Source organism: Fukomys damarensis, unplaced genomic scaffold (genome assembly GCF_012274545.1).
Source record: "Fukomys damarensis isolate Sample0158 unplaced genomic scaffold, DMR_v1.0_HiC HiC_scaffold_9, whole genome shotgun sequence".
In the NCBI taxonomy this organism is placed as follows: Eukaryota; Metazoa; Chordata; class Mammalia; order Rodentia; family Bathyergidae; genus Fukomys; species Fukomys damarensis.
The window spans coordinates 11872954-11885017 of record NW_022900921.1 but is presented as its reverse complement, the minus strand read 5'-3'; the positions used below and the strand labels follow the sequence as shown (position 1 = coordinate 11885017).

General features: G+C 41.3%; 1 protein-coding gene and 1 long non-coding RNA gene across 10 annotated transcripts in view; one reads left to right on the top strand and one right to left on the bottom strand.

Annotated features, from left to right (window-relative positions):
• Positions 1-12064, bottom strand: part of LOC104860936 — a 645196-nt gene that overhangs the window by 10539 nt on the left and 622593 nt on the right. The window lies entirely within an intron of this gene.
• Ebf1 (EBF transcription factor 1) overlaps positions 1-12064 on the top strand; it is a 387150-nt gene that overhangs the window by 363887 nt on the left and 11199 nt on the right. For all 4 annotated transcript variants that reach the window (XM_033761605.1, XM_010622272.2, XM_010622271.2 and 1 more), the window contains exons 12-15: positions 4531-4596; positions 5572-5749; positions 6384-6563; positions 10211-10405. In XM_033761605.1, the coding sequence (XP_033617496.1) occupies positions 4531-4596; positions 5572-5749; positions 6384-6563; positions 10211-10405 (619 nt within the window). The remainder of the gene's footprint in view (positions 1-4530; positions 4597-5571; positions 5750-6383; positions 6564-10210; positions 10406-12064) is intronic.

Sequence of the window (12064 nt, the reverse complement as noted above, 5' to 3'; positions counted from 1 at the left end):
TACTGATGAAGGTAGAATATTCCTGATAGAATAGCATACTTATGAAGAGCTCAGGCTCCTTTGTCTAACATGCCCGAGGTTAAGTCCTTGCCTAGCCAGTGATCAGCTGTGTACACTCAGGGTAAGTTACTTGCTTTAGACTCAGTTTCCTCCTTTGCCAAATGGTAACAAGAACACAGTAAGAGGCTCTCAGCAAAGGCTGAGTTTGTGTTTCATTTTCAGTAAATGACAGCCCTGTCTTTCATCACTACACCACTACCACTACCTTCAGTACCAGGCGTTAGGAGAGCAAGAGGCACTTCACATGGGTGTTCCAGAGAAGGAATCCAGTAGAAGGAATGGCAAAAGGAATGAGGCTGTAGAGACAGGAAGAAGCCAAACCTTTTGCTTCTAGGCCAGGGAGGAGTAAGTAGAACAGAAATAGAGGGCACTTATTCAAATGCAGGAGAGACGAAATAAGGAAGCAGAACCAGAGGATGGAGGCAATTTTGTGTAACCCCTACAGAACCTCACAGCTAAGTGTTACAAAGTTAAGGAGTCTTGAAAGGTGCTGGAGAATAATACCCACACGTGATAACTTGGGCAGCATGGAGCTCAAGAATTACTCACCAAATGAATGGTTTGCAATATGGAAAGTAAGCCTGAATCTTCTCTCTGTATTTGTGGCCCAGTTAGCATTTTTATAATGAAGGTTCTGAGTCATAGGTAAAACCCACAACAATTACATTTGAATTGTTTCTTGGAACCCTACTTCTCATTGAGTCTCCCCAGTACTTCTGTCAACTCTAAATAGATTTAGAATAACAAATCCATTTTTTCCTACACATCTTCACTCACAGAATCATCAATTGACGGTCATTGCAAAACAGGTGAGGCCAAATTTTGATTATGAGAGGAAACAGATTGATGGAACGTTATTTTTAAGGCTTATACATTTTCTGTTTCTTTAAGAGAGAAGACGTAAAGTCATGAGAAGAAAAAAATTGTCTGATTCAGGATGTAGACTGGAGAACATGCATTGCCTTTTTAAGGAGGACCTGGGGCTTTTCAATATTAAGGGTACTAGGATTTGTTGTCATAATCTAATCCCTGAATGGGATTCTTAAAAATCCAAGGATAGGATTATCTTAGAAGTGTCTAATCTCTCTACACTTGCATTTGAAACTGCAAGCAGGGAGACATTTTAAATATTATGAAAAGAAGACAAAAATCTCTCCTGACAAACAAATGCCTTGAAAAATTAGCTGTTAGTTCTACCAAGTGTTCTTTCTTTTCAGATTTATTAAAATAGAATATTAGAGACAAGGGATCCTTATACTATGCTCCCTCCTAATATTACAAAAATAGGACTTTAGGAACAATTCATGGACACAAAGCTACATGAAACATCCGACTCTTCTCCTTATGGGAGATTTCCTTTTTTTCTTAACATCTCAGGTTCAATCATTTCCTAATGTGAAATTACAGATTTTCCAAATTACCATATAAAACTGCAAAAAGATTACACTTGTGACCACAGAAGAGATAGCACACACTATCAATTTGATTTTAAAAGGCATATATCTTTTATACTACCTGTCATTTTTATAATGCCTTTTACAAATTTAATCAATACATTTTAACATTCTATATACTTTAAGTGCAATATACAATAAATATTCAAGTTTCATCTTAAACATGCTTTAGCCTTTAAATTGTTAAAACTGCAGTGCCCTTTCAATCTACTTACATAATGTCATAAAATATACATTTCAAGGTAAATGAAGTCAGCTACTTCAATTTAGTTCCTCAAACTGGTAGTAAATGAGAGGTTAACACTATGGTGCCAAACCCATTATTGAGTAAATTTAGCACCTTGGACAGCTCTGTAAAATCTTTATTGCTTTCCTGACCTGCTCGTCATGTTCTGTCTGTGTGTTCAGTGGCTCTCAGCTCTGATTGAAAGGCAATATATTAGATCCCCAACACAAACACGCTTAGGGGCTAGTTCACCGGGAACGTAATGACACAGAGGTGAGAGCAATTTTCTGGTCACCGAAATCCAAGCCCCTTGCAGGTTGTTGTACTAACTCATGGAGGACCCAGAAATATCCTTTCTCCCCATTTGCAGAAATAACAGAAGCTGAATCACATTGTCGGTGCTGTGCCAAATGTGGATCTCCCTTAAACCCCAAAGTTGGCACTGCAGTTAAGTGCGCTTTAAAATGGGAGCAATACTGTTTAAGGACATAGCTTCCAGGACAAGAAGTCCAAGTTCAGTCTCCTCACTTTTAAGACCACTGGCCTGAAGCAACTCTGTGCTGATGATGCACCTGTGGCACTAGGCCGAGTGGAAACAGGCCCCACTGTCACAGAGCAAAAAAGGCAGCATGGGTGGGGGTCAAAGAACTCAAGGAGGCAAGATCCACGTGCTTCACTCTAAAGGATTAAATAGTGACCAGCCCTGGTACCAAAATACCTGGTGAACTGTATCATCAAAACTTTATTACCAATGACCTGTAAGACAAAAATACATAATATACACCAACGGATGGACCTTTCCAGGTTTACAAAACCTTCCAAGACCTTTGAGTTAGTTGTGAATTCTTCTTTTCCCTGGTTCTGTGAAATTTACTAAGGTAAGGAAGGCTGTTTTCTAAGTCCCCAATTATAGTGCCACAGGAGTGAGCTTCACAAGCCTAATGTCTTTGTGCATCTTACTGTGTTTTTGACAAACTGAAGACTTGTGTGTTTTTTTCCAACATCGGAAAAAAAAAAATCCTCTCTACCAAGCCAAGCCAAAACATTGGCATAGACATTTATTTGAGGAGATACATGAACATAGACTTAGAGATGTCAAATCTTAGCAAATGAACTCACTTGATCCTGTTTTGTTTTCATCTTTCCTAAGAGCCAGATAAAACCATTAGGTTTTAGTGCAAGCAACACAAGCTGAATTTGATCTGAGGGTAGGGTTTAGCACACGCACACATCAGAGTAAATTATTTACTGCTGTGGTCAGACATTACTGCAAACAAAAAGTAGTAAATTATCTTGCAGGTTGCATTAAGAAGTAAAGAAATGATTTCAGACATATTGGTCCAAACCCAATTGATTATATAATGCCTTTCACTCCTTACCTGAAAAATCACTGAATTGTTTTAAAGGGGGTCGGCGGCGTAAGGCAGGCTTACATGTTTATCGAGAACTGAAAACCCTTCCATGTCATTTTTGAATTTAGGACATTATATATGTCATAAGTAGTTACTTCAGTATGACAACTGTTTCATCTCATATTATAGAGAATTTAAAATTGAAAAATGCTAATATGTATCTAAAAGCTTGTCACTTCAAGAGTTGTTCAAGGATTTTTGAAGAGGCTATGGTGACAGCAAAATGAATGCAATTATATCCCTATTTTCTGATCAGTGTCTGCAGTATATGAAAATTGAACAGTACTGCTTCTCCATGCAGAACTCTATTGTGTAAAATATTTAAAGTTAAACTTTTGTTTGAAACTTTCCCAACAGCAAGGAAGAGTAAACAAATTTTCTTGCAAATCACCTCTGATAATCATACCCACTCTTGGGTTTGATTCTCTGCTCAACTTTCCTAAGTGCATGCATGAAGCTTAAATTGGCCTTTCTTTGCACTTTCCAGTGTAACAACTTTTCAGCTAATTAGGGCCAAAAAGAAGGAAGAATGATTTCTTTTTGTCAGAATGAAAAATCACCAGCCCATGCACTTTTTAGCTTACTTGGGTTACTAAAACTGTGCCCGTTAAATGTGGATGCCCAGCTAAATGAAGAGAGGGAGGTAGTTCTTCAAGCAGAATAAGCACCAAAGAAAGTGTTTATCTAGGATGAGAAGGAGGGCACAAGTGGGGAAAATGACAAATAATACTGACACTGCAAAGAATTTCTAGAAAAGAAGCAGATGCTGTCAGTCACGAAAACTGGTACAGAGGGGCTTCTGAGGGCAGGAGAACTTTTAGGCAAGAGCCTTAGACAAACAATGTACTGCCTGAGTAGACAAGTTCACCCCCTTCTATCATGGCTCTGCCACACCAGAGAGATAAACAAAAGAAGTTTAATGCTACATGCTTCTAGTAGCTCAAGATTGATTGGAAATTCCTTGAAAATGACCTGTCTGATAAGGTCATGGTTCTTGGAATAAGCAATTAAGTGCAAAATAAACACATCTTACGGATTCATAACATGCACTGAATGGCATCGATTGTAAGTAATCTAGTAAATGATCCTGGAATTGTATTCAGCAATAAACATATGAGTGCTTCATCGTGCCTATAGCAGACTATTGAGTGATGTATTTTATCTTGCAGTACCAATGACGCTCACCTTTTGACTCGATTAAGTGTGTATGTGAACATGGATAAATTGGTGATTTAGCAGCATTCTGGGGATCCCCAAGCTGCTGCTTTTATAGCTGTACCTTAGCAAAGAATGGCCAGAAAGACTGGAACGTGATCATGTGGAGAGATCACGATAACCTGCCTTCACTCAGAGGACTGTACCTACTTTCTCTTGACAGGAAGTGATACTCAAAAGGGCTGCAGACCTGGTGGAAGCCCTGTATGGGATGCCCCACAACAACCAGGTGAGCATTCTGGGTCTCATAGCTGTGTGCACGTCCTCATTCAATGCAGGACCTCAGGTTCCTTATTGTATGAGAAAGCATAGAAAATATAAAAGCTGTGTGCGTGAGTTAAGAGCATGAGTAATTTAGATATGGCGTGTTGCAGGGCTATTCAATCCCTCTCTCTTTTGTAAATCTTTTATTGCCTTTTCTATTGAATCATTTTCCTTTACCAGAAAAAGTACTCCACTTAAAACTAATCTCTACTGGGAATGTACTTCATAATCGAAGAAGAGAGTTACTGGTGCTTTATTTTACTTCTCTTAGGTTTTCAAGCAAATTTAGGAGGAGAAAGGGGCTTGATTTCTTCTCCTAAAAAGTATGAGACCTGCATAGTACTGTCTGGTTCTGTCTCAGAGAGCAACTCCATATGTAGGACTCAAATTGCCCAGGAAACTATAAGAACAACAAACCCTTCACTCTTTCTTTCATGTCTCCTGAGGTCAAGGTCCTTGGTCAAGGGAACATGAGTTGAAGTCTCTCTTTCTCTCTCTCCCTGTCTCCTCTCGCTCTCTCTCCCTTATATCTCTTCCGTCCCTCTCTCCTTTCCTTCTCTTCCTCTCATTCAGTAACCTCAGACTTCCTGTGTACTCTTCATGGAGAAGGAAAAGCTCATGGTGCTGCCACGTACTGACTATAATGGACTTTCAAAGTCACACAGTGTTGTGAATTCCAGCTCTGTCCTCAAATAATGAGTGTTCTTCAATGAGCTCTTTACCTTTCCGAGCCTCAGTTTTCCCATTTGTGATATGGCACAATGAGGAAGCTAACTTCACAGGTTTGTCCACGGAGGCAGAGATACAGACACGAATATAGTGAGCCACTGAAAGCCCGGGCACAGTACCCGGCGTATAGTAAGTGCCTGGAAAATGGCGTTATTAGGAGGAATCATCTGCCTGGGGGACAGCTGAAGGGGATGTTCCTTTGACTTTTCAGGAAATTATTCTGAAGAGAGCCGCCGACATCGCAGAGGCCCTCTACAGTGTCCCTCGCAACCACAACCAGCTCCCGGCCCTTGCCAACACCTCGGTCCATGCAGGGATGATGGGTGTGAATTCGTTCAGTGGACAACTGGCTGTGAATGTCTCGGAGGCATCGCAAGCCACCAACCAGGGTCAGAAGCCTGCTCTTTTCTTCCTTCCCATTTTTTCCTGACCCATCCCAACCTCATGTTCCACCTTGACATAAAACAAGTTTTTATCTTAAAAAGGTTTTCTTCCCAATAAGATTTTTAGTTCACGTGCATCAAATATTATTGTAGGATTTTGTTTCTGGTTGCTGTGTCTGGAAATCTGGTATGGGGTCTAGAAAGGACGTGTGTACTTAGCTGTCTCTACATTTGACATTTCACGATAAACCATGCCTGACAGATTCCAAAGAGGGTTGCAATTAAAGTTCTGAGGGGCCAGAGCATAACATGCTTGCCCAGGGAACAGGAACCGGCTAACTCCAGGGTGCATCTTTTAGATTGGGATTTATTTCTCCTCCAAAATGATAATTTATAGGCCCTGCATGCACTGCCACTTCTCACAGCCCTGCTAAGTATTTATGATCTGTTAAGAAATGTGTCTATTGCTTGCTTCCCATTTTAATCACAGAGCTAGCATCACCAACCCACACACATGAATCACCCACTCTTTCCCCTCTGGGTTCGTGGTAAGGGGCAAGGAACAGTCCTTCCTTTCCCTGAGTCTTCCAGGACTGCCACCATCTGAATGCTACGCTCACCCTTGTTTCTGTCCCCTCAGGTTTCACCCGCAACTCAAGCAGTGTGTCACCTCATGGATACGTGCCGAGCACCACCCCCCAGCAGAGCAACTATAACTCTGTCACCACGAGCATGAACGGATATGGCTCTGCTGCCATGTCCAATTTGGGTGGCTCCCCAACTTTCCTCAACGGCTCAGCTGCCAACTCACCCTATGCCAGTAAGTAGATGCTTGTCCTCTTCCTCCCTAGGAGAGCTGGTTACCGCAGGGCTCCTGTCTGAGGGCCCCTGCAGGGCACTGCCCTTTTCATGCTGCTCATGCAGCAGACTCTGAGCTCCCAGCTTCCCACACACCTGGCAGTGTTGTCCCAGCAGTCAAAACTTTGTTAGAACCAAAAGCAGGCCGAGAATGTCATGGCAGGAACCATGCTTGAAGTCAGATGGCGATAGGGTTGATGCCTGCTATTGGTAGTTACTAAGTGGAAGCCTAGGCAAATTTGTCTCCTCCCAAGCCTCTGTTTTCTCAGCTGTACAAAGTAGCACCCATAGTATCCACTGTTGTGAGAAATGGATATCGTTGTGCTCACTCTGGGTCTGTTCTGAGGCCTGCCATGTGACACAAGTTCAGAAACAATCACAGTGGTAGAAAGAGAGTAAGTTATGGTGCTATACAGTGCAGTAACAGCAGTCTTAAACTTACAATCTTCCCTCGAGGAAAATGATTTCTTTATTTTCCTCATCGTGATTAGTGTGTTCATTAAAATATTTTTAATTCTATTTTTTCTAAAACTGGCAAGATAAGAAATACACATAATAAATATTCTTTGGTGCCTTGTCCTCTGTATTAAAGAAATTTAGCTATAAAAGGACATATTCAGGTACATTTAGATTGTATCTAAGGAAGATCAGCAAATTGGCATCTTTATATATAAAATACATCTAAAGAAGCTGAGCAGACTAGCATCTCTCTATAAAATGTTGTGAGTTGTCTTCATAATCTCCCAATTTCCTTCTGAGAATTTTTACATATGTAACCAAATTCTTTTTGGATATAGTGAGGGACTCTACTGATAAGTAATATGTGGTCAAACTCAGAGACATTTATAGAAAATCAGAAGATGTGTTGTTCATGGAAAGAATATTCATGATTTTAAAAAACTAACCTTAACTAAACATATTAAAAAACAATTTTGTCATCCCTAGTGCAAATGTGAAGTGCACTAATCTTTTCAAAGAGAAAATGTCATCTTTGGCCTTTAACAGTTACTTCTGAAAGTATACATACAGCCTTTTATTTTGTAGGTGCATTTTCCGCTCAGGGTGTACTACATTTTATTTTTCCACTGTAGTTTCTTTGGAACCAGCACTTTGTTGAACACTTGAAATTCCCCAAATACTCTGCATATATCATGCCTGTCTGCTGGAGAGTGAGAGTCAATGTTGAGGGTCAGTTTCACATTAGATCCTGATGTATTGAAAGATTGTTCCTCATAGATCTATCATTTCAGTGTTCTCCCATCTATTCAATCAGAAAATGTTTCAATCATGACCTGAAAATTAAAAGGTGGCATTCTTAATTAAATCAATAAACTAATTGCTATATGGTAGCAATTCAATTTAGGGGCTTGGATTGGTTCCCTTTTCAAGCCTGTACAGACACCCAGTGACTTTAGCCTGAGATTGCATCTGTCAGACTGTGAAACTTTGAACATTTAACTTTCATTAATTGATTTCCTCAGTGCTCACAAATATAGTATTAAATTCTCAAATAGGCCCTCAGATGGGACAGTTTTATTTGCATGAATGCAAATAAAACAATAAACACAAAGCCCAGCTGATTTGAATTTTTGCCTCTGTGATGTTTAATTATTCATAAACCATTCATGTTGAAAAATTCCAACAGAATAAAAAAATAAAATAAGACATTCTACTGGTGAACACACTTTCTAGTATGGTGGCTGATAACTAATAATGTTGTAACAAATGGAGCTGCTTGACTATATTTCACCCCTTTCTCTGTTAACCACCCCCACAAGCTCCCCACCTCTAAATACACATAATGATCACATTTGCCAATGAGATTAATTGCCTTCGTCAGTGAACCAGCAGGATTTCAAGTCTACGAATATTTAAAAATCAAACCTCCAGTGCAGGAGTTTTGCAATTTAAATGGGTGTTATTATTGAGCGTATTTTCACATTTACAAATCCTAAGAGATGTATAAAAATGCTGGCCTCATTAAAAGAAAAGTATAGTTTAGAAAATGTTTGTGAGAACTCTGAGGATGTCAGCTCTGTGTTCTGCTCCATAAAGCACTCACTCTGTTTCCACTGGGTAGTGCCTCAGGCTGAGGACAAGGGGTCATTTCCCCCATGGCAGCTGCTACCTATAACTGATTTGAGTCCCACTTCTCTTAAATTTCCAAAGCCAGTAGGCCAAAGATTAGACTACCCAAATAGTTTGCTGGGCTCCAGCGGGCTCAAGGGAAGAGGATTTTGTCATTTTGAGATGTTTCCTTTCCAGGGTGAGCTAGTGGAAAGAGCACTAAATTTGGGTTTGATTCTTTGTTTTTACCATGCTCTAGCTATGGCTTTTGGCATTTTGCTAAGCCGCTTTCTGAGTTTCAGTTCGCTCAGGTGTTAAAAAAAAGGTTGCTTTGCCAATGACAAGATGAAAAAGAATGTGAAGAGTCTTCTGCATGACAAAACAGTATTGATATTTATTAAATAATATGAAACATAATAAAACAGGAGGAATTGCCTAGGATTTGGATTAAGTGCTGGAAATCACTGAACAGGATTCATAATTTTCTACAGGATATGCTCATTAGCCTTGGTATAGTGTGTGCAAAATCTCTCTCCTGAAGTGACTAAAAGATTAATAACTATAAGCAAATAATGAAAGGCCAGGCAGAGAGGACCATGGTTCGTAGAGAATGTACATTTGCCAAACTCTTTCAACCCTGAGCAGCTAGGTTTTCTCTTTGAGTTGCCGAAGTTCTGTCATTATTGATTATTTTCATCCCCACTGCTACCAGCCCATGAGTATTTACATAAAGCTGCTAGCCCTCTGCTTCATTCACAAACATTTATGTAGAGCTCCACAGGAGGTGAGTTTAAAGACTTTAGAACTTGGACTTCTACATCTTCCACAAATGTCCCACTTGGCTGTCTGTTTATCCACCTGCCACCCATTTCTGTGTGGTGGAGCGTCAAGGTACTGTCACACCCTTAAGAGCGCCTTAACTCGGAAGCCTGGCCTTGACCTCCACCTACCCTTCTTCCTCATGCTGTTATCGGTGACTATATCCTCTCAGGCTAGCCTCCTTTGATTCTCAGTCCCTGGGATGTAACCTTAACTTGAGCCCTATCTGTAATGCCCCTGACACCTCTTCTGTGAAGCCCTCTTTGGTTTCCCCCCACAGACTTGGCCATGCACACTTCTGTTGCTGTGTTAGGCTACTCTATCCATTATAAGAAAGCACTGCACTTTGCTTCCTGGACTAGAAAGTGCAAAGGAGGGTGGGTCTGTGCTCTGCTCCATAGTGTACTCAGTGAGCTTGTTTATTTGGGTACCGCCTGGGTTAATTAGAAGGGGTTATTTCCCCTGATGGAAAGGGCTCTGTCCAATGCTTAGTATACTACCACACTGGACACTTAGGAGCCCACAGTAAACACACAGATCACCAAAAGTGAAAGGGAACACAGACATGTTAACTACCAAATGCTGAACGTGGACAGGGCCTGAGACTTTAGGGAAGGTTCGTGCCCAAGCCTGCCCCAGTAGGGTGACCAAGAAAGGGTGGGATCTGAGGTTCCTAGTTTCCAGATGCCACAGGAGCCCTGATTTTCCTTTTGTTCCTCTCAGTTGTGCCATCCAGCCCTACCATGGCCTCCTCTACAAGCCTCCCCTCCAACTGCAGCAGCTCCTCTGGCATCTTTTCCTTCTCACCAGCCAACATGGTCTCGGCCGTGAAACAGAAGAGTGCATTTGCACCTGTTGTCAGACCCCAGACCTCCCCACCTCCAACCTGCACCAGCACCAATGGGAACAGCCTGCAAGGTAAGCCCCAGGCCACCCATCCCAGCCTATCCGGATCCTGGGGACTTCACCTCCCAGGGCCTAAGCAAGTATACCCTACTGCTAAGGGGATCAGTCTTAGCCCTGACCACTGTTCCCTTTTCCCTCTCCTTGGTCCTTGCCACTGGTCCTACTCATCCCTACTCTGCTGAAGCTGCCTGAGGAATTCTCTTTCCAAATCTGCAATTCTGCTCAAGCCCAAGATTTGCTTTGACAACCTGATTTACTAAGGCTCCCGTTTCTCTTTAGTTCTCTCTCATTTCCTACTGTGGCCATCATCAGACTGGCCTTCTGTGAACTCTAGCAAGTCCTCCAGTGCAAGTTCTCTTCTGAAGTAGGTCACTCAGCCTTCCCTTCCTGTTCCTGTGTCACAGCAAACCTAGGCAGGGCCGATAACTGTGAGGTTGGGTGGGGGGTACAGCCCATCAGAGCCCCAAGGTTAAGTGATTGTACACCAAAGGCAAAAGATCGAATACCCAGGACCAGAAACCCTAAAAAGAGCAGGGCTGGGGATTTAGCTCAGTGGTTCTGCCACCTGCCCCACAAGCTCAAGGACCCAAGTTTGATCCCCGGTACCAAAAAAACAAAACAACCAATGGAAACAGCACCAGAATATTCTGATTAAAAGTAAAATTGTTCAAAATCCTCAGTAGCACGGGAACTAGCAGAAAGAATCAACAACTGGGATCTCATCTTATTAAAAAGCTTCTGCACTGCAAAATAAACCATCCCACAGAACTAAAAGACAAACTACAATGTGGGAAAAACTTTTTACCAGCTGCTCCTCAGACAAAGGACTATTATCTAAAATATATAAAGAACTCAAAACAATCAGCCCCCCAAATATAAAGACCCAATTCAAAAATGGGCATCTGAAATGAACAGACATTTCTCAGACAAAGAAATAAAAGCAGCAAGTAAATATATGAAAAGTGCTCCACATCACTGGTCATTCGAGAGAGGCAGATGAAAACAACATTGAGATTCCACCTCACCCCACAAAGAATGGCTGCTATCAAGAAATCACACAATAACAAATGTTGGTGGGGTTGTGGGGAGAAAGGAAACCTTCTCCATTGTTGGTGGGAGTGCAGACTTGTGCAACCACTATGGAAGTCAGTATGGAGATACCTCAAAGAACTAGGACTAGAGGTTCCATTTGACCCAGCCATCCCTCTGTTGGGTATCTTTCCAAAAGAATTAAAGGAATCATACCACAGTGATATATGCGTACCCATGTTTGTAGAGGCACAGTTTGTAATAGCTAAAACTTGGAAACAGCCCATCTGCCCATCCGTTGGAAACTGGATAAAGAAGATGTGGTTTTTCTATGAAATGGAATACTACCCAGCCATAAAGAATGAGAAAGTAGATTCATTCATAGGTAAATGGGTACATTTTGAGGATATACTCCTAAGTGAAATTAATAAGTCACATATATGCAAATACCGATTAGTTTCTCTGGTGTGAAAAACTAAAACAGTACTCAAGATCCTTACGGGACAATTAGCAATGTGAAATAGGAAGAAAAGGACCAAAGGTGTAGGGACAGTGAGAAGGATAGGGAAAGGGGAACAAGGGAAAAGGAAAAAAGTATGAGAAAATGTAAAAGTGGAATTAAAGTGTTTGAAGGGGGGAGGG